This window comes from Podarcis gaigeae (genome assembly GCF_964106915.1).
Source record: "Podarcis gaigeae genome assembly, chromosome: 6".
NCBI classification, from domain to species: Eukaryota; Metazoa; Chordata; class Lepidosauria; order Squamata; family Lacertidae; genus Podarcis; species Podarcis gaigeae.
The window spans coordinates 55,504,482-55,526,162 of record NC_139682.1 but is presented as its reverse complement, the minus strand read 5'-3'; the positions used below and the strand labels follow the sequence as shown (position 1 = coordinate 55,526,162).

Genomic DNA, 21,681 nt, shown 5'->3' with positions numbered 1-21,681 from the left:
AATATTGCTTCCTAGAAAATGTAGTTATTCTGTGTTTTTGTAAAAAAAAAAAAAAATTAGGTGCTGGAACCCATTTATTTTTATTTTTATTTTAAAAAAAATTAATTGAAACTTTTTGGTATTCACACAGATATGGTGACTGCCATCCAGTATTTTTTATTGGATCATTAGAGGCTGCTTTTCAAGAGGCTTTCTATGGAAAAGCCAGAGATGTAAGTACATTTTTAATACTATACTGTCTAAAATGCCTTTCGGGCCGCTTCCTACACTGATTAACTATTGCAGTAGTTAGTTCCAAAATTGGTTATGTTTGCATGTCACATTGAAGCATAGTTAATGTTTAACTGTGGCTTAACATGAACAAGCAGCAATGCATGCTGGTCAGACACCCCTACTTTACTTTCGCCCCTATTTCCGACTATGCCACGCTGGAAGCGGTGAATCATAAACCTTGGCTTGTCATGTTGTTTGAGCCCTAGTGGTTATTTTCCTCAAACTACAAGTGGTAAGCCAAGAACAACACAAGTGTTGTATCCGATACTATGTCAGTGAGGTTCTGACTGCATGATCGGAGCCTTCCGCCTTTCCCCACACATACCCAGAATCTGCTCTGGAGGGTCTCTGGAATAGATTTTGATGATGCTCAAGTGGAGCAGCAGTATTGGATACAACACCTTGGCTATCGGCAATAAGGGTGAGTTGTTAGAAAAACAAACCACAAGCTTGGATTCAAATGACATAAGAAGCCAAGGCTTGTGGGTAGTTGCTCCCAACATGCTCCAGCATGAGTGGGAGAGCAGTGAAGTGGGGACTTTTTTGTTCACATTAAACCACAGAGACACTTGAACCAGGCCAATGTATCAAGTAACTGAATAACAAGTTTAAAAGGATCAAACTCTCTTACATTTTTACATTATTTCCTAATTTCACTCATTTCCTAATGGGAGGATTTCCTTAAGAGTAGTTATTAGGAAGTAGTAATGTTTTTTAAAATACAATTTCTAAAATATATACTTTCCTTCTGAAATAATTGAAATCTGAAACCATATGTTCTAAACTGAGCTGCAGAGGGCACTTAATTTTACCAGGGCAACAGACGAGCTTGAAGCAATAGCATTCTTAACTTGAAGTGAGAAATTGAGTTGGAAGAGTAAATAAAAACAAGATTGAAGGTTTAAATCCTCTGCTAGGCTTTTTGAATTTATATGCTCATTAAATGTTTATTGGAGTGGTCGGATTACGAAGGATTTAGGGAGCTTCATCAACTGGTATATAGTTAATCACTAAGTAAAACACTACATTTTATAAAGTGTTTCTCACGATGCCACACTCAATCCATCTTAATGAAAACCACTTCAAACTGATTTAATTTGAGAGCACTTTGCAGCCAAGAGTGTGTGTAGACCTTGTCCTTTTTCTTGGGGAATTTTAAGTTGTCTGAGCAGAAGGTGTTCTGTAAAAACTCAGCTTCAGCTCCAGAGCAAAAACTAGTTTCTTTGTACTTTGTTTATCCTTTGTGAGGAAAACATCTAGCAGTTTTTGTGAATATGAATAAGGATAAACTAAATATATATATGAATAAAATAGAAAGTTAATGAAAGGTTCTGGTTATTAGAAATTGTACTTTTCTTATGTACTTGGTATACACGTAGTAGCTTGCTTGCTTGCTTGCTTGCTTGCTTATTTATTTATTTATTTATTTATTTATTTATTTATGGATGAAGAGACATTGTGATCTCTTTTTTTAAAGATACATATAGTTACTGAAAATGTGTTATTGCCCGATTTCAAAAAGACCGTCTTCTCCTGCATACATATTGTGACTCTCTCATAATCTAACCTTCCTGACATTCATGTTAGAAGCAGAGCCAAGTTACTGATTGGTTACAATATTATCAATTATATCATGGGTAGGCAAACTAAGGCCTGGGGGCTGGATCCGGCCCAATCACTTTCTAAATCCGGCCCACAGACGGTCCGGGAATCTGTGTTTTTACATTAGTAGAATGTGTGCTTTTATTTAAAATGCACCTCTGGGTTATTTGTGGGGCATAGGAATTCGTTTATTCCCCCCCCCCCTTCAAAATATAGTCCAGCCCCCCACAAGGTCTGAGGGACAGTGGACCGCCCCCCCCCCCCGCTGAAAAAGTTTGCTGACCCCTGAATTATATGATATGTTTAAACTAGATAAGAAAAATTGAGTTTTGGAGAAAATCTCACAATTTGAAAGAGAGTTATTGCAGAATAATAAAAAATTATTGTCTAAAATATATAAGCAATTATTGGAATGGGAAACAAAAGACAAGCTAGTTAAAGCCTAGGTGACCTACTGGGCAATTTATATAGGGTATAATATAGAACTAAACCTCTGGGAGAAACTCTGAAAGAAAGAGCTGAAATTTACTACACGTCGAAAGAGAACACATGAAAATGATTCATAGATGGTATCTAACCCCAAGTAGACTAACTAAGACTAACTAAGATCAGTGTTAGAAACTGAGATATGAAAGCTAGGAGCTAAACCTAGGTTCTGGGACCAACAACTAAATGTCTTGTCTTATAACAAGAATACAAGGCTGAAAACGAATGAACTGCAGCTAAAATATCATGTTCTTTTTTCACATGGTCTAGTCTTTCCCCTGCCCCCACCCCCCAATATTCTTAAAAGGATTTCTTTTCCAGATAGTGGCTGGAAGTGGGGAGGCATAAAAAGATCCTCCTTTCCTTCCACTTTGCAGTTTTAATCTGAAATATTAGGTGTCGTACTGCTCCCAGAGCTCAGAAACTGTTCACTCTAATGGAATTCGCTGCCAGAAAATGCACTTCAAACAATGGGAGTTTCGAACACTGGCTAAGATGTATAAGCGGAATCGGATTTGTGTTGGAAATGTAAAGAAATGAAATGAACTTTTTCCATATGTGGTGGGCATGCAAAAAAGTCAAAGAACATTGGGAAATGATATATAATGAGATAAAAAAAGTTTAAAACAACATTCCCAAAAACCAGTGTCATTTCTGTTAGGAATGGTTCAGACAGAGGTACCCAGGTGTCATAAAAACTTTTTAATTCTCAGATCTTGTTAGCTCAAAAATGGAAGGTGAGGGAGGTCCATAGCAAGGAGGATTGGAACTTAAGATGATAGAATATGCAGAGGTAGCAGGTCTAACAAGTAGAATAAGAGAGCAAGAAGAACAGGTATTTAAAGAGGAGTGGAAAATTTTTGCTGAAAATAATTGTGTACAGCTGGAAACGGTGTCAGTATTAAGGTAAATGCAACAGTATAACATATTTAAAAGGTATGTAAGATGGGGAAATGAATTAGATGGATTTACAAAAATATGCAGGAATGGCGGACAAATTAAAAGAACCTTGGAAGGAAAGTTGTTGAATGGATGGCTATAATGGAAATTTGAAATTTTAATAAAAATTACTGAAAAGAAATTCATGTTAGAAGTCTTAGTGATACCTATATAGTTCTTTAAAAACAACAACACACATATGAACTAAGTTTATTTCTGCCTAGTTTATTGTTGGTATGCTATAGAATACTGTAAGTGTACTAATTCAAATGTGAATTTAACTAAATCCACCTTTAAATGATCTGTAAGTTATGGCTATTATATATGAGTTATCTTTTCACATTTCTTATATACGTGCATGCATGCCATATGCTACTGCCAGGTTCAAAGATGCAAGAGTAGATAGGAAGGTCTATTGGTGCCCACCATATTGTAATTTCAGTGCTATGTATGCCTCTTTACATTCCAAGGTTGGGCACCACCACAGGAAAAAATCTGTCCTCTGTGGAAGCTTAACATACTTCTGCTTAATAGGGTACTTGGAACAGAGCCTCTCCAGAAGATCCTAAAACAGGGATAGGTTAGTAGTGAAAGAGGAACACCTTCAGGTCCAAACCATTTATGGCTTTAAAAGGAAGCACCAGCACTTGAAATTGGGCTCTAAAGCAAACAAGCAGCTAGTGTAGATATTTCAAAATAGCAGTAATATTGAATGACTCTTGCTGTACTCATCAAAATTCTAGCAGCTAAGCTCCGCACTGACTGATGCTTCCAAGGCATCTCATGGCAGCCACACATAATCTAGCCAGGAGGTTACCAGAACATAAATCACCTTAGCTAAGCTATCCCTGTGCACAAGGGAATTTCAGCCAATGAACCAGCAATGCTGGCAACGTGAACTTTGGGACACTGAGGCCATCTGGGCCTCGAGTGGCAATGGTAGATCAAAGAGTATCCCTAAACTGCATACCTGCTCCTTTATGGGTAGTGCAACCTCATCCCCAAACCTGAGAACACTCACCCACAATGTTTCCATGTTGGGATTCAGCTTCAGGCCGGTTAGTTACCGAATTCAGATTGAACCCTTACATGCTTCATAAATGCTTTTGGCAGAAGGATCTTCTAGCAGATGAAATTGATTACAGCACTGCCTGGATTTATGAGCACAGTTATACAAGTGGGACCCTTGTTCACTATCTCCCTCCAGGATACTCTATTCCCACCAGCTTTCTACCTTGCCAACCACATTTAATGTCCACTGAGCAAGCTAACTCTCAATTGGCCTTTTTAAATTTAATTTTATTTAATTTCCCCCACTTAGTCCCCCGCCCCAACATATTCTCAGATCCAAAATCTATTCCCCTCAGCATTTGCCCTGGGAACAAATGGATGCTGAGCACCCCCTCTTAATTTCTAGCAACTATCCAGAAAAGGAAGAACACAAACTGAAACGTTTTCCCACAAGTACACACTATTACAATTTTATTGGGAAGCCAAGAGTGTGTCCTTGGATTATCTAAGATAAAAAATTAATCATAGAACTGTAGAATTTCAGAGTTGGAAGGGACCCCCAGAGTCATCTGGTCCAACCCCCTGCAATGCAGGAATCTCAACTAAAGCATCCTTGACAGATGGCCATCCAACATCTGCTTAAAAACCTCCAAGGAAGGAGACTCCACAACCTCCCAAGGGAGTCTGTTCCACTGTCGAACGGCTGTTACTGTCAGAAACTACTTCCTGATGTTTAGTCAGAAACTCCTTTCTTGTACCTTGAATCCATTGGTTTGAGTCCTACCCTCCAGAGCAGGAGAAAAATATGTTCCATCTTCCATGTGGCAACCCTTTAGATACTTGAATATGGCTATTATATACTGTAAATGTTTTCCTATTTTCATATAATTTTTTCTGTTTTCCTGCAAAGCAGCATCATATCCTCTATATCCATAATTTGATTAGCCAAATAATCATAATGGGGTCCATATTGTTACCATCCAGGTGCCATAAGACATTCAGATAACAAAATCTGGAATTCAGCAAACCTTCTGTATGTTCTGAAAGTATATTAAGGTGATCACTGATTGATGATGAAACAGATGTGAAAAATGTGTTTCACTGTTGCAATAAAATTTCTGTCTCCATACTGTTCTCAGATTTTGCAGCTTTACTTTTTGCAGCATTTTAATTGCTAAAAGAATAGGCCTGTCTGACAGTCTGATAACATTTCCAAAATAAAAATACTGGAATGTTTAACTGCAAGCCAGAAGTACTGTACCTTTAATAATTCCAGCATCTCTTTCAACAAATATTCTGATGCAAACTATTCTAATATCATGATATTGCAACTTCAGCAAAAGTGAACTCAAGCTTTGAAATTATTAATTAAATCTCAAAGCTTTCCTGCTGAACCCAAATACCAGATGGGAGAATCAATTGCGAGTCAAATCCTGAGGTGGATAGAGGGAAACATTACCTATTGGCATCTGTAATGCTTCACTTCAACTTACTGAAATAAACACAGTGGCCAACATGATCTGGTTGAGGCCACACACATTGCTTGGAGGTGAGTGGTTAGAATAGATAAGAATAAGAATAACTCAATCCATATGCACATCCAACCTAGCCCACGGGCAGAAAATCCAAATTTATTTTGTGTATTTCATAGGTTAAACAAAAATATTCATATATACTGTATATTCATGTAATATATTTTGCAATACTTCAAACATTTTATGAAAGTGATACATATTCAAAGCTGGTCAAAATGGTAATCACAATGCAAGTGTGTTGAAATTTTACTATGAAAATATTAAGAAACTGCGTTAATTTTCAAGCCTAAAATTATTATGAATGTAGGCCGAATGCTATAAAGCAGCTCAAGGATGTCACACATCTTGTAAAAAGTGTGTTGAGTGTTTGTGTTTCAGCTGAGCTCATGTTCTGTATGCAGAAGGTTCCCAGTTCAATCCTTGGGATTTCCGCTTAAATGACTCTGGTGGCAGGGTTGGGTAATACTTCTACCTGAAACTGTGGGTACGTCCTGCTAGTTCAAGCAGAGTAGTGGTCTAGGTGGACCTGGTTACTTCGCTCAGTATGAGGTAGCATCATATTTTTTAAAGAGTGTGTACGTCACCACAGAGGGAAAAGCAAAGTACTACATTTATTTAAACCAGTGCTCTTAGTTAAAACAGATTTAGTTATCCTTATTTTACAAAGTTTCTGAATCTTTGGTTGATCCTAAATGCTTAATTGGTTTACACTGGGTTTTTTGGGGGAGGGGGATGAAATTATTGCTTGGTTTTTGAGTTTTCTTCATCATGTGTTCTTTAGATCTAGATGCTGAAAATGATTCACCAATATGGTTATCAAATTTACTCATCTGTGTACTTCCGATTTTTAAATGTGCTGAAATTATCAGCTGCCTAGTTCTACTTCATGATATTAAATGTGAGGTAAAAATGGTTGTGTGAAATCATGTTGAATGGCATGTGGAGAAATAACATTTGAGAGAGAAGATCCACCTAAGCAGCCCTGTCAGCAGAAGCCTTGTGCAAGGACTATAACTTGTGTGATGGGGCTTTCCCTCTTCTCCTTCCTTCCCTTGCCCCCCTCAGGCTCCCTGGGCCTGGGAAAGCCAGTTTGCTCACCTCTCTGGCTTTCAGGGTCTGGACACTAAACTGCAGGCTGCTGCACTCTGGTCTGCTTGGGCCCTGCTTGCCTAGCAATGTGGATGGCACTGTATAATACAACAACAACACCTACTTTAAATGCAAACATTTAGGTCAAAAGTTAAAAACAAAAGATTTCAAATCAAGTCAGCAACAACTTGGTCTTCAGTACCACCTACAGATCCTGGCTGAGCACTGCAATTCCTTTCCCCAAAAGACTATTATTGTTCAAACATATTACCTGAAACCTGAAAAAGCCTATGCTTTTCCTATTGGTCTGTGACAACTGCTGCCTGGTCACAAATACTCCCTTTTTAGGAAAGGTGATTGAGAGGGTTGTGTCTCAACAGTTGCAGGTACTCTTGGATGAAACAGATTATCTTGACCCATTTCAATCTGGATCTAGGCCTAGTTATAGGACTAAATTGACCTTGGTCACTCTCTTTATTGGGACAAGGACAGGCAGAGTGCAAACCTGTTATTTTTACTTAATCTCTCAGTGGCTTTTGATATCAACCACCATGGTATCCTTCCAAGCTGATTTGGTGGGATAGATATTGAAGGTGTTGGGTCATTTTCAATTGGGTGATTGTCTTTTGGCACCCTGGGCCTTGGGGTGCTGTGGGGTACTATCTTGTCCCTAATGTTATTTATAAAAAAGCCATTGAAGGAAATCATTTGGATATTTGGGGGGAAATGTCAACAGTATGCTGCTGATACCCAGCTCTTTTTATCTGAAATAGCCAAATCAAGAGGCTGCGCAATCCTTGGGCTGCTGATGCTAGGGCTCAGTGATGGGCTAGATAAAGGCCAGTAAACTGGCAAGATGGAAGCCCTGTGGGTTGGTGGGTCTTGAGTCCAGATAATTGGTCAATAGCCTCTTTTGAATAGGGTCATACATCCCCTAGCAAAAAAATAATATTTGGTGTTGATTAATTAGATTTTTGTCTCTGGTTTAGAAGTCCATGCATGTTGTCACATGCATTTGTGATATGTAAGCAAGCTTTCCCATTTCTTTCAATAATGCAAGCAAATCAGCTGTCCCTTCGCATGTGCAGAGCTCATCTTCTCACAGTTGCTACCTTTCTCTAGCACAAGGTACCAAATTAAGGACTACAGAGTCCTTATTGGCCACATAGTTATTCTGCAACAGAACACCCCATACATATTTTTTATTTAATATAAAACAAGTCTTACATACTTTTGTACTTAAAATTAAAAAGAGATTTGACCACAAACAATGAAAAATGTGGATATTAAAGTTGTTTTGTTATTCTGTTCCGATATTATCTGTCATTCTGGACTGTTCTTGGGCTGATGACTAAATACCTTATTATTAATACCCTTTATTCTTTGGTTTCTTAAGACTGATGGAGGGGGGGGGGGAATAGCTGCAAATGCAAGATCAGAAAATTAAACTGGATTTAATAATAATTTATAATTCTTAACAAGCTTCGCCTACATTCAGAAGCAATTAGCATTTCAAAATTAAGGGATACATGCCTATATATTTCAAATGGTGGCATATTCTGCCTTTTAGGATTGTTGGGTTGAAAAATTAAGTGCTTTTCTGAGGCAAGTCTGCCAAAGGAAACAATGCACTAGGGAAAGAGATCATGCCAGATACTAATATCTTATCTTTAATGACTGAACCATGGTAATTTCTCAATTTTTCTCTTAATTATAATTTTAATAAATAAACAAACCAAAATTAACCAAACAGAATTTAAGAGAATTTAGTCATGTTTTAAGCCTCACTCACTCAAGCCAACAGCTCAGGTAGGATTTTCAAAAGCTAGGCCCCCAAATCACATTGTGAGCCATTTGGATTTTGGCGGCTAGCTCAGGTGCTTTTAAGAAAAATCTTCCTCAGAATTAAATAGTGGTGTCACTTCCAAGTAATACTTTCTCCAGATAATGCCCTTTTAGTAATCTTGTTACCTCACTTCCTCACAGAGGAAGATCTAAAGGGACAAAGCTCCTATTATCTTAATACATTCCCGGGAACTTTGCTAAGGAGTTTGGTCACTGAAAAGCTAACCTCCTCAAGACCACTCAGCATTTTGATTGATGGTTTCTTCTCGTGTTTTACGATTTTGCTGCTGCTTCATCCAAAACAGTTTGTGTGGATTTGTTTTTAATTGATTCTTTTGTAGAAATGTAGCAAATGCAAGGTTTCTTGGTATTAGGAAAAACACAGACTCAAATCATTACACATACTATTGCTAAATGTTGCCTGTATATTTTAAATGAAATTGTTATTAATGTTGGTAAATTAGAAGTTTTGAGATTTGGTAGTCATTTCCTTCCCAGAGTACTTTTGGATCTTTACTACTCTAGTATATATATATATTTTAATCCAAGGCATCTTTAGCCAAGAGACTGAATATGATTCTACTTCGTGCCAGAAATGGCCAAACTGAATGATCTGAATTTGAAATCCAAATGGCATTTCAATCGATAAATGGGGGTAGTTAAATATTTTTGGCCATTTCCTAATTTACATATGCTAAAGTGTGCACCTGCCTTGTTTTCTAGTATTTGGCCTCAACTCCTAGCTTTAAACTGTACATATTTTGGAAAGTTCATTCACATGGAATCTTATATTTAACAGTTTCATGGGGTTGTTTCTTTGGGACGAAAGGAGTTTCTCAAGAGCCTTTTTTTCTCTGCTCCCAATGAAAAGAGGAGAGCAAAGCCATCCGCTTACCACAAAGCAGTCCCACCACAAAGGAAAGATTAAGGGTTTAGGGAGAGGTCAATGTGGGTTTTTCTCTAACTAAACACTTTCCTAAAGTTTCCTTGTGGAAAAAATAATGAAGTCATCTAAGAGTTTTTAAAGAATTTTTATTTCTTTTTCACCGTCTGCATTCGCTTGTCTTCTCAGCATGGATGTTTAATCTTTCTAGGCTTTGTGAATTGGCCCAAATGAATAAGTGGTGAGCTGTCTCTCTAGGAGCTAGCGGCTTATTCTAAGGCCCTAATCACTGAGTAAACACATCTTTGCCCTCCCTCTCTTACAACTGCTATATAATAGTGGAGATTCTAGCACAGTAACCTGGATATTGCAGAGATCCACGCTTTGAAATGCAGAATGGCTGATCCTCCAAAACAGACAGTGCCTGATCTTCTCCTGCCTCTTTCTTCTTTTTTAAATTAAATATCACCACTGAGATGCTGTTTTATTGCCTGATATTGTGCATTAGTGCCCTGGATTTTCAAGTTTAGTTTCAGTCAACATTGTTGACTGCACTTATATGGAACTGTGCATGTTAGGCTTATTGGTGGCCTTTTCTGGTGCATGTGTACTTGGTTTTGAATCGCTTTTTAAATTAAAGCGGACAAACATTAATGTAAATGTCTAATCCCTTTTCCAAAGTCTACTGTTGAAATGTTTTATACTTTTAAAATCGATTTTGAGGACTTACACAAACTCTGTATTTTATAAATGTGCTGATTTAAATGAATATGTTGTTAGAACAGATGTTTCTATGCATTCAACATATTTATTTTTAACTGGCAATTCTTAGCTGGTTAAATACATTGGCTCTGATCCAAAGAGTTACTTTGGGCATGCCCAGTGCTATTTCTTACTCCCTATAACCCCTGCCTCTTGCCATATTGCAAACTGTTTTTAAAATGTGTTCCAGAAACACAATTTCAGAACCCACATTATGTGTTGAGCTAATTGCATCTTGGCCAATTCCTTGAGGGGCAGATCTGAATGTATCATAAAAAGACAATAGTTTTCATGAAAGATGCTTGCTCATTATTACTCGTGTCTCTTAAAGAAGAAGCGGTTTAATAGCCTTATGTGAGAACAGCTTGCCAGGTAGCCATAGGTTGTAAGGAAATTGAGCAGGCTGGTGGACAAAGCCATCCCTGCTCCACCAACCCACTTGGTTCCCATGCTGGCAGCAGATGAATGGGATTCACTGCTTCTGGAGCCAGCAAAACATCTTCCCCACATCAGTCCATTTGGTAGAAGGCACTTACAAAACCCAAGAAGCCCATATTTCCACCATGGAAATACAGGCTCCTACTTTCTTAGGCTAGTTGAAAAAAGTTGCAGGTTGGTAACGTTTTGGGCTTATTAACAGGACAATATTTTAATAAGTTTCAGTTAAATTTGTCTGTTGTCTACAGAAGCTGAAATATAAAGAACTGAACTATACCTCATCTTTCTATGGTGGGCTTTGCCACTGCAGCCTCCTGGAATAATGTTTGTGAAACTACCAGCAGTACAAAACTACCTATGAAATTACGATTTGAAACTACCTGTGAAATTAATACTTGTAAATGAATGAAATTTTATGTTGTAAAATTTTATATAACATTTCCAAGCTATGAGTTGTGTGGTATCAGAATTTTTTTGGTGAGTTTTCTTTTTATATCAGCTACTGTATTTTCAAACGTAATTCAGAATCTAGACAATTTGATAGTTATCAATTTCCCTGAGATGTTGGGTAAAACAAAGCAACAGCATAGTGTGCTAGAGTAACTTACTGTAAACTCAACAATTTAGTTAGTTTAAAAAGGAAATTGAAACAAAAATCAGTGTTGTTATGAGATAAATATACTCTGTTAGATCGAGACTTTGCATGAATGGAGTTTGGGTGGAGGGGTTAGTGGTGGGTGAGGCAAGTTTCCCATAGAGCTCCCATGCTGCTCCAGAGGTGGGTACCCTGCAGAACAGTGTGGAAGGGGAAATTGCCTTGTCTTGCCTCACCCCTTTCTGCTGGATCTCTGTCCCTTTTGTGAATAGATGGATGTTACCCAATGCACAATATAGTTTTATCTATGTGGCCTGGGAATCAGGGATTAGTTTGCACAGGAATGCTCTTTCCATAGGACTAAAACCCAAGTAAATGAGAGATTTTGCCCCAGATCCAGAGAAATTTTTGAATACACAATTTCCCTAGATCCATTTTGTGTGTGTGTGTGTGTGTTGCTGTGCACAAAAGGAAATAAGGTGCTACATCCCTTGTTTAATTCTCCCTCTCCCTAATGCATAGTAAACCTCCTATCCTAATGCCATTGCATTAAAATCAGCTATTGGTTGTACAGTAGTAAGTATTTGCAACTGATTGAATTCTAAATTCAATTTTGGTGATCATGACAGAATGTAAACTTTTCTTCTTTTTATATAATAGTCACAACATTATTATTTCTGTAGAAAAAATGTTCTTAAATAAACATTTTGGCCATGGGCTCTTGATCGCAAGAATAGAGTAGTTCACTTTCTCTCCAAATACCATTAAACAAAGAATTGTTTCTATGGAAGCAGCAGCGGAGTGCTGGGTGCTGAGATAGGTGAAAGGATGTTCCAGCAATATCAATAGGATGCCTCCAAAATATTTGGTTAGGGCTGAGACAGAAATTTCACTTATATCTGAAAGTGGTGGTGGTGTGGGCAAATAAATCAAAATATCATGCTAACACTCCCCCCCCCTGTTTTTCAGAGAAAGCTGCTTGCTGTCTACCTCCACCATGACGAAAGTGTGCTAACCAACGTGTTCTGTTCTCAAATGCTTTGTGCCGAATCTATCGTCTCCTACCTTAGTCAGAACTTCATAACCTGGGCATGGGATATGACAAAAGAAGCAAACAGAGCAAGGTAAATAATTTGGAGTTGAATATTAAACTGTTTTAAGAACTCAGGAAACTCAGTGTATCTTTATAATATATGTTACATAGTATACCGTCTGTTTAAATAATAGATTTTGGGACTGCTCCCCCCCCCCCGCCGCCTTTATTGTTCAGTGATTTACTTTTCACAGGCTAATGTTCTCAGGATGCCGCCACTGTGCGTCCAACACACCCTTCCCCACTCTGTTCATTCACAAGTCTCCTGGGCCATTCTCTTCCTCCTGTCTGCCAGGGTTAGGTGAATGAGGAGAGTGAGCAAGAGAACCAGTGAAATATCTGAGAGGCATTATGACTGCATCCTTTTCTGGCGCCTTGGAGGATACATTTAGAGTCACCATCACCCAATGAAGACCTGGAAAGCATTTTATCAACAAGTGGAACCTTCAACAAAGAGATGCGGTGATCTGATTCACACATCATATTAAACTGTAGTTAAAATAAACTATAGTTCAATGTGAATGATCTTGCTGGTACACACTGCTCAAATGCCCATTCTTCACTCTTCTTCCATTCCTGCTGCTTCCATGCCAGGAAGGAAACTAACTAGCTTGCTGTTCCATGTGTGGAAAAATATGTAGATTAGGGGAGAAGCATAATGTGGACTTTTGAAATGCATCCACTTTTGAGACGCATGCACTAGCATGCTGCTCATTCAAATTGTTTATTTCATAGTTTATTTTTACTATGGCTTAAGATGTAATGTGAACTGGGCCAGTGTGGCCTTCTTCAGTTCAGATTTCTAGCCTACCAGTCATGCCTTCTTTCAGCACATACTTTGTCCTATTCTTTTTCCTCCACTTGATTTTCTGTCTATTAGCCCCCAATACTAAATCAGCATTTCTGTGCCGATTGACACATACCAAGTCCTCTTTTACCTGTTCTGGGGTTTCTTCCTCAGGGTTGTGTTTTCCTAAAGATTTTTCATTTTGGGTGGAAACCATTGGGTTCTCTCCACACCTGATGATACTTCCCCTTTGTGTGTGGTGGTGCCAGTTTGGCTGTATAAAGATTCAGACTTGGAGAATGAGTTCAAGGGTAGTATAAGAAGGAAGTGTAGCAAACCTCCTGCAGATTGATGCAGTGATCTGTTGTGTCTGGGATGGGGAATTAGAAAGGAGAGAACTTTCTGTTATGGGATGGAATAAAGCAGTGGGATGGACCTATAGGGTGTAAGCAAGTTGCAACCTGTTCCCACATCCCGATGAACTGTATAGAATCTATTGCATTGCATAGATATGTAAGTGTAATACCAGAACCATCTACAAATACCCATTTTCCATCTGTCTCTTTGTTATTAATAGTTTTTTAATACACCACAGGAAGTTTAGTTTGAAGGGCCTCTGTGTTGAGCTCATGTGGGAAAGTTTTGTAATATTAAAAACATCCAGAATTGCTACACTGGATTTAATCTGATCCATTTGTCTTTCGTCAAATGCAGCCTAATTGTGATAAATAAAGGCAGAAGTTTTCCCATATGGTGATACAGTTATTGGGCTTTAGATTGCACTTAATTGTCTGCTGGCAATAGTTCCTTACCAAAGTTCTTTCTGTAACTGTTGGAATGTGTGGGTTATGTCATTCATCATGATAGTCTTTAGAAATATTGTATGTACCAATGAGCCTATGTCTATATATTTTTATGATGGAAGGATCTTAAAATTGTAGTAGCTGATCTCCTTTTTATTAACTTCAAGGATGGTCTCATTCCATGTTGATATTGATAATTGTTACTTAATATAAACAGAGCACTTAAGAAATCACATGGTTTTGTGTTCCTATCGGACTAGTTCACTGACATGTGCACTCCTCCACCATGCCGCCCGGTAACTTACAAATGAGTTAATTGCAGTTAACTTTTCAAATTAAGACTGAAACATGCAATGTTCTTGCATAATACTCCACAGACTACTTGGATGCATTTACCATAATCTTAATTTAATTTAGATTAGTTCACAGTGTTGACCCGTGCTTTTAATTGTTTTAATTACTATTGAAAAGAGGGATAAAAAGTACTTTCTAACACAGATATGAATGAAGTAACTATGCTTTTTAACACGGCAAAATATGTGGACAAGAGATTGGGCTAAATCTTACATGCTGCCATTCACTGGGGGTAGGGAGTTCCCTCCTTTCCTTTTATCCCACAACTTGGTGTCGAAGGAAACACTATTTCTAAACCATCTGCAGTGGCTAAGTTCAGTCGACTGCCTGCTGTTATATTGTTCTAGTCTCTGTTTAATTCTCTAGTTTCTTTTATTTTACAATGACAAAAAATTGCAGTGTAGTTTCTTTTGAAAATCTGTGTTTGAGGGAGGTTTTTTATGACTGACAATCAACAGGCATGTCATTGCTTTGTTGTGTTTTACTAAAGAAGTCTATTAAGTAGCACAACTTTGATACACTAGTTATAAGAGTTTGCAGGTTACAGAGACACCTGTGGTGACCAAAGCGACAGAAGCTGCTTATTAGAAAGAGTCTGTACAGCTGTGTCCTATTAACTCCTTATGACACTTTTAGAAACACTTAATAAAGGGCTTGTTTAAGGCTTTATAGCTATTCTCAATGGATCTAGAACCTGATTGTGAAATACAATAAGATGCTTAAGCTTACACTTTTGGGTTTTGCTATCAGTTTATGACAAAGGAATTATTGTATAGCAGTTTTCAAATGGCTATATATAAACAAACGATTTTTTATTTAATTTTATTTCATTAGAGCATTTATAACCACCCTTCTTGTATAAATACTCTGCTCAGGGTGTCTTACAGCCTATAAAGATTGCGATTTAATAAAACGAGCAAAAAAACTTTTTAAAAGAGATGACATCAGCAGTTTTTTTAAAAAATCATTACAACATTGTCTACCTCATAAAAGAAAAACCTGCCAGAAAAAAGTCTTCAACAACCAGTGAAAAACAATGACAGAGGGTGCCAGCCACATTTCATGAGGTAAGATATTGGGTGCAGCTACTGAGAGAGCCTTCTCTTCTCCCTCCCAGCCATGCTTCCATTCTAGGTGGAGCATAGGGAAGGTCAAAATACAATTAATACTTAATATATATATATAAATTTAGGTTACTCTTAGGCTGCAGGGTTATTCATGCAGCATGGGGAGAGTGATGAATTGCTAACTAGAGACCATAGTGCTATCACATGAAAATTGTGAAGGCTACTTCAATATAAATCTAACAGATGGGGTAATATTAAATTACTATCTTCCCAACACAATATATTAAAAATATAAAGTCCTGGCTATGATTGTTGATAGACTTTGTTATGTGTATCTACAAATATCTGTTAACTTAATATGGACCTGTCACTTTGGTGGTATGAGGACAGATTAAGGTTAGATATTTTATTGAAAATTAAAGCAAATGTCTTGGACTCTTAAGTGGGTGGAAAGACATTCATAGAGAAATTGTTCCTCCAACTGGAGGGTCAGACTTGATTTTGGGTGGGTTCTCCCTCCTCTAGAAACCCCCATCATACCTTTTTTATGTTGTTCAGGAGGAGCCCCTGATCCTCTGGAGAAGCTGGTGATAGCACAGGTGGCTGCTGGGATAGGGGAGGAAGGGACCTTTCCTTCTGCTTGCTCTTCTTAGAATCCAAGCTATTGTATGCATATTTCCACAAAGTAGCGCCCAAGTTGAAAAGCGGACAATTGGATTGCCAAACCAGGTGCATTACTACTGCAGCCTATTGGTTCTTTCTCCCTCCATTTCCTCACTCTGCAGCCTTTATTCAGAGCCGCTATTATCTGCAGAAGGAGTCAGACCTAAAATTGCATTTTACCTTCCTCTCATTATGATGGAGGATTGAAAGAGATTATGTGGGGCCAGGAAGTCCACAGTGGAGCACTGATGCTCATCCTTACCTGATGGCCTTATTATTGTTAGCAGCAAATAAAGTTTATTATTCTTGCACCCAAAGTGGTTGACATAAACCATAAAAAACCAACAAAGCCACAATTAATTTATCAAGTTAAATAAAATGCAAGTTAAATAATAGCAGCTACTGAAGAATCATATCAATTTCTATGCACATGGTTATAAGCCCTTGAGTACAATATTTCAAATCCTCTTTTCTTTGGCCGGTGCTTGCTAGTCTTAATTTTAAAATGTTTCTTTCTCCTTTAGTGTCTCAGCTTAAGAAAGGGGTAATTGACATACACATTTCCTTATTTCCATGACCAAATAATTAGCCAGATTCACATATCATACATCCTTTTTGCTAGTTCATCTGAATGAAAACCAGTAGATTTACTGCTTTTGTATGTACTGGTCTCCGTTCACATGCAAGTGATGACAGATGCCCTTTTAGTCTGGTCTTTGCCACTTCTGAATGTTTTTAAGCCAATAGAGAAAGTGGGAGAGAACCATTTTAAGTCAAATACATGTTCTAAATCAATGTCACTTTGTGATTTAGTTGGAAGACATGAAAAATACAGCAGCCAGTTTAAGCATCACCCACTTGCCTTCAGTTCTGATGGCTTCTCATGGAATGAAATAAAATTCAGCAAGAGGTAACTTGCAAAAGAATTGGATCTGTTCCTGCTTAGATAGCAGTCCATTCTTAGACTTTTGTCTAAGTTTGTCAGAAATTGCTTCTATTTTGTCTATAATAATTTAAACACAGTTCAATTTACTTACAACAACATAATTATCAAAGGTGCTTAAAGGTGCCCGGGTCAGGAGTCTAATTAATGTTTTAAGAAATAAAGATTTACTACCAGGCAAGTTTCTCATTTTGTCTGTGGCATGTTTTGTAGAAGAAGCAGAGGAGAGAAGTTGAGGAGGGAACCCTCCTGTTTCTTGATTATATCCTACCCGCTCATTTTCTCCTTTTCTCCTTTGCTTTTGATTTTAGTGGTGGTCTTAACAGAATGTCAAGATCAATTTGAAGCATGGTTAAACTCAAGGTTTGCATTCTGCCAGCAGCAATTGTCCCTACAAACAATGCTGTGTGTTCTTGTAACTTCAGAAGCTTTTAGAAGGATCATGGCAAGGGCAGCATCTAATGACTTTATTAGTATAGGGTTTCAAAACAGCCTCAGTAATTGTTCACATCTCTTTGTCATGTAGTCATAATTACTGCATAACATTGTTCAGGGTTGCACTTGTGAATGGTTTCCTAATAGCAAGAAATGAAGAAAAAAGGGAAGGAATGAAAGGTGATTGTCTCTTCACACAGCCTGTATTCAGATAGTGCAAGAGCTGTTTGTAATGCTGAATATGTCTACTAAACAAGGAAAATATATATTTAAACATATATACTCTTTGAGATGATACCCTGTTAGGTGTTTTGAAATATGTATCAAAAGGACATTAAGGCCTCCACATCTAGAAAAGGAAAGTTGTGATTGATGACCTATAGGTTTATGAATGTTAAAGGTGCACAACTTTCCTCCTTTGATCTGGCTTGGGTTTTTGTTTAAATTACTCCAAATAACATTGCATGCCAGTCATACTCCCTAGGCTCATTTCATCAAATTAATACGCAGAATTCTTGTACCGCTGAAGGATAGGCTGTTCTGCTCTTGAAATGATTCTATGTGCAGAATCTTTAGTCAATGAATTAAGCAAGAGTACATTCCAGAAACTGTTGTGGTGCTACATCTAACTCCAACTGAGCAGTGGCCTTAGTCCTGGGTTCCTACTCCATAGCCCCTCAATTGCAGGGGTCATCAGGAAAGGGGTGGCATTGGCTTACAACTCCTCACTGTGAACTGTTGAAGCTGCTCTAGCTGTATGTTGCTGTATGTTGCAGTGCTTCTAAACCGTTCACCAATGAATGCCTGCTGGTATTCTACTCCTTGTGTTGATTCTGTATGTATAGGAGAGCATCATGCAATGCAGCAAGGAATGCCTGCTCTAAAATATATCAGTTTAGGGTCAGTATTTAGATAAATGAAAAATCAAAATCTAGAATGGAAAAGTCCTAAAACTAGAGTCTTGAAAACTAATTAAAAGCTTTCCCTCACAAATAAAATTCTTACTGCACAGTAAATATGTATTGATTTCTCATTTTGGTTCACAGTCCATATATTTTTCTTTATAATTATATCCTGTTGTGGAGAAATCACTGTTTCCTTGCACTCAAATTTGCAGTATGTCATATCTGAAAAAATGCAATTCTTTCAACAGGTAGCAAGTTTGTAAGAAATTGTTGTGGATCACCAGTGGCGTTGCTGTCTGTCTAGTATGTTGTTGTTTGGATGCTAGAGGTATGCCCTGGGTGGTTTTCTGATGCAGTTAGTGATGACTGACAGAACTGTTTTAATTCTTATGCCGATTTGTTGGTGACCATGCATTCCTCTGCTGTACAATTTGAGTAAAGGAACTCTTTATTAGCTCCCCTCTTTGCCGTTCAGTAAACTGTTTTGCCACTTTGTGGCCATTAATTTTAACAGCAACAACAACTTGTTGATCTCTTTGTTGCATGGAGAAAACATACATGCGTGAATAACCATTAGATTTATATGCACCACTCCCAGTCTGTTACAGAGAAGCAGGCTATTGCATCCTTGCCTTTGAAAGAAACTTGGTAGGCTATGGTGCAAAGGCTCCAATGAAGATGAGTATAGTTGGATGGATTGTACACAAGGCCCTTAGTTATGGAATTGAAATTAACACAATACATTCTCTTAAGATCCAAGTATATGTTGTTTTTAACTCAAAAGAAGCCTTTTATGTAGTGTAGCATGTAGACTCCATCCCTGCATGAGGTTACCAAATTAATACCAATGTCTTTTCAGATCAAGATAGCGACCAGGTTCTGGAAATATATAAAGTTGTATTTGCTTCATAAAAAAAAATTACAGCTGTAACCTTCTGGCATTTAATCTGCACCTTGATTAGCCCATACTAAATACATCATTAACAGTATAATCCTTTGCATACCTACTAAGTCCCACAAATTCAATAAAACTTACTTTAAGGGAAGTGTGTAAGATTGCAGCCTTAGTTGGTCCAGTGCTCCCCTGTGTTGAGAAACCTTAGGACTGTCATGGCATTATAAAGAGGGAAAATCCTGTTGTAGAACTGTGCATCATGACTTTTTTGATAGCGATGTGGCCTAAACATCTTCAGTGTCAAGTCCTTTCATCACTCAGACTTGTAGAGCAGAAGGTGCAAAAGAATAGGATCCTGTGGTGCTATTTGTAAAAGAGCTATGATGCAGAAGAGTGGTTGGCTGATGCCGGCCTCTGAGGAAAAAAGAGTGAAGGCATTTGGGCACAATTCCATTTACACTTACAAAAGCCTACAGCTGCATCAGTAATATCTCAATGACTCTGTTATCAAAATCACAAAGACATTTAACAAAATCTATGTGGGTGCTTGGCCTTTTTCTTATCAGGAGGACTCAGTAAGCAACAAGATTATTACACCTAGTTTTTAAAAGTATGGAGTCTTTCACAATTGGGCATTGCAGTAACTAGCACTGCATTTGCAGAGGGATCATAAGAATACCCTTTCTTGGATCATACTGTGCAGTGTCATGCCCCCCTCATGCTTGAATTGCTACCTGAATTTAAAATCCCTCACAGAGCCACTGATCTTCAAGAGGTTATATAATCTGGTATTTCTCCTGGGCTAATATGAGGTAGCTGCTTCCACTCCCCAAAATATTTTCTCCAACCTCTTTTGCTGCCCCACACATAAGTGGAACATAACAGTATGCTAATAAATTTTCTGTGATGATTAACTCCTGAGTTTAAAATGTTCCAAACCTGTAGAGCTGTTCTTTTTTTATGCTTCCCTCTTTCCTTTCTCTCTCAACTTGTAACAAAGCTAATAGAAGCCGGATAGCTGGGAGGAATAGACTGTTCTAGTCAGCAAGCCAAAGCCTCATCACAGTAACTCTTTGGGCATGGGCAAGGTTGGGGCGATTTTATCACTCAATAATGACCTTTGACAGTCTTCTGCTTCCCCAAATGAATTATGAATAACTCACCCATGGTTACTGTTCTATTTGTGTAGATTTGCAAAATGGCACATTACAGAGAACAGAACTACCACACTCTTCGTTGTACTTCTCAGGACCAATTTCCATCTGTTGTTGCCACTTCAAAACCCTTCCCTGCTATTAATGATGTGAGGAGGAACATTTAAATGCACAGTTTTGCATTCTAACTGCTTCATAGTTTTGTGTTAAAATACTCCACACTTGTAGACTGATAAAAAAGGTAGAGACCTTTTGTCATAGTCTGGTTGCTGAGCTCAGTGGAGTGGGAGAGTCTCTGAGGTGTACATGCCTGGAGGCAGAGTTAGCATTCAAAGTCAGGTCCAGTCCTAGGGTCAGGCAAACAGCAGTCCACATGACTAGGGGTCAGGGAATCCAGTGATCATTGGGTGCAGGGTCAAGATGAGCAGGGAGCAGCAAGGTAGGGCCAAGAACTACTAGCATTGTTACCAGCAATTGATTCCTGCTGGAAACTGCTTAAGAAGCCTGAAGCCAGTTGGTTCTCACCAGTGTCTTCCCCTCTGAGTCCTTGAAGGCTGATCAACTGCAGGTGGAGTCACTCCACCTCCTCCCCTTTCAGGATGCTGTTCAGCAGGTGAACCTGATTCCTGGCTCACGACACCTTTTTAACACACACCATATGGATACACAAGTGGAAAAGTTTTCAGTGGCAATCATGGACAGTAAGTAATATGTAAATTAGTCATAGTGGCTTACAGCAGGATGGGGCCTTTATATTTCTTTAGCTTTGTATTATTTTAATGGCTAATCCATCAAGCTCAACTGTATCTACTCTAAGAGTTACAGATAAAGAGGTACATAGCCTCAAACAATCTTAATATTTTCAAATAAACTTCCTAAACAGAAACAATTAGTTTAGTGTTGACTGGACTGATTGCAATAAAAGTGTCATTGCCTGCAGAAAGATGTAGCAAGAAATGGTGTGAGCCCAGTAAAAAATAGCAATTGTCTTTAAAGAAAGTTGGGGTTAAGTGGTTCACATGCAGACTGTACTAAGACAATCATGCATAGATACCCTGTTTAAATATTACATATCACATCCTTCAGTTTTACATTTAAAATTTAAATATTAATACATAAAATGT

General features: G+C 38.1%; 1 protein-coding gene across 1 annotated transcript in view; it reads left to right on the top strand.

Moving 5' to 3' along the window:
* The window catches only part of FAF1 (Fas associated factor 1), a 165,691-nt gene that overhangs the window by 101,918 nt on the left and 42,092 nt on the right, over positions 1-21,681 (top strand). The window contains exons 12-13 of the mRNA XM_083742411.1: positions 131-212; positions 12,428-12,582. Of these exons, the coding sequence (XP_083598537.1) occupies positions 131-212; positions 12,428-12,582 (237 nt within the window). The remainder of the gene's footprint in view (positions 1-130; positions 213-12,427; positions 12,583-21,681) is intronic.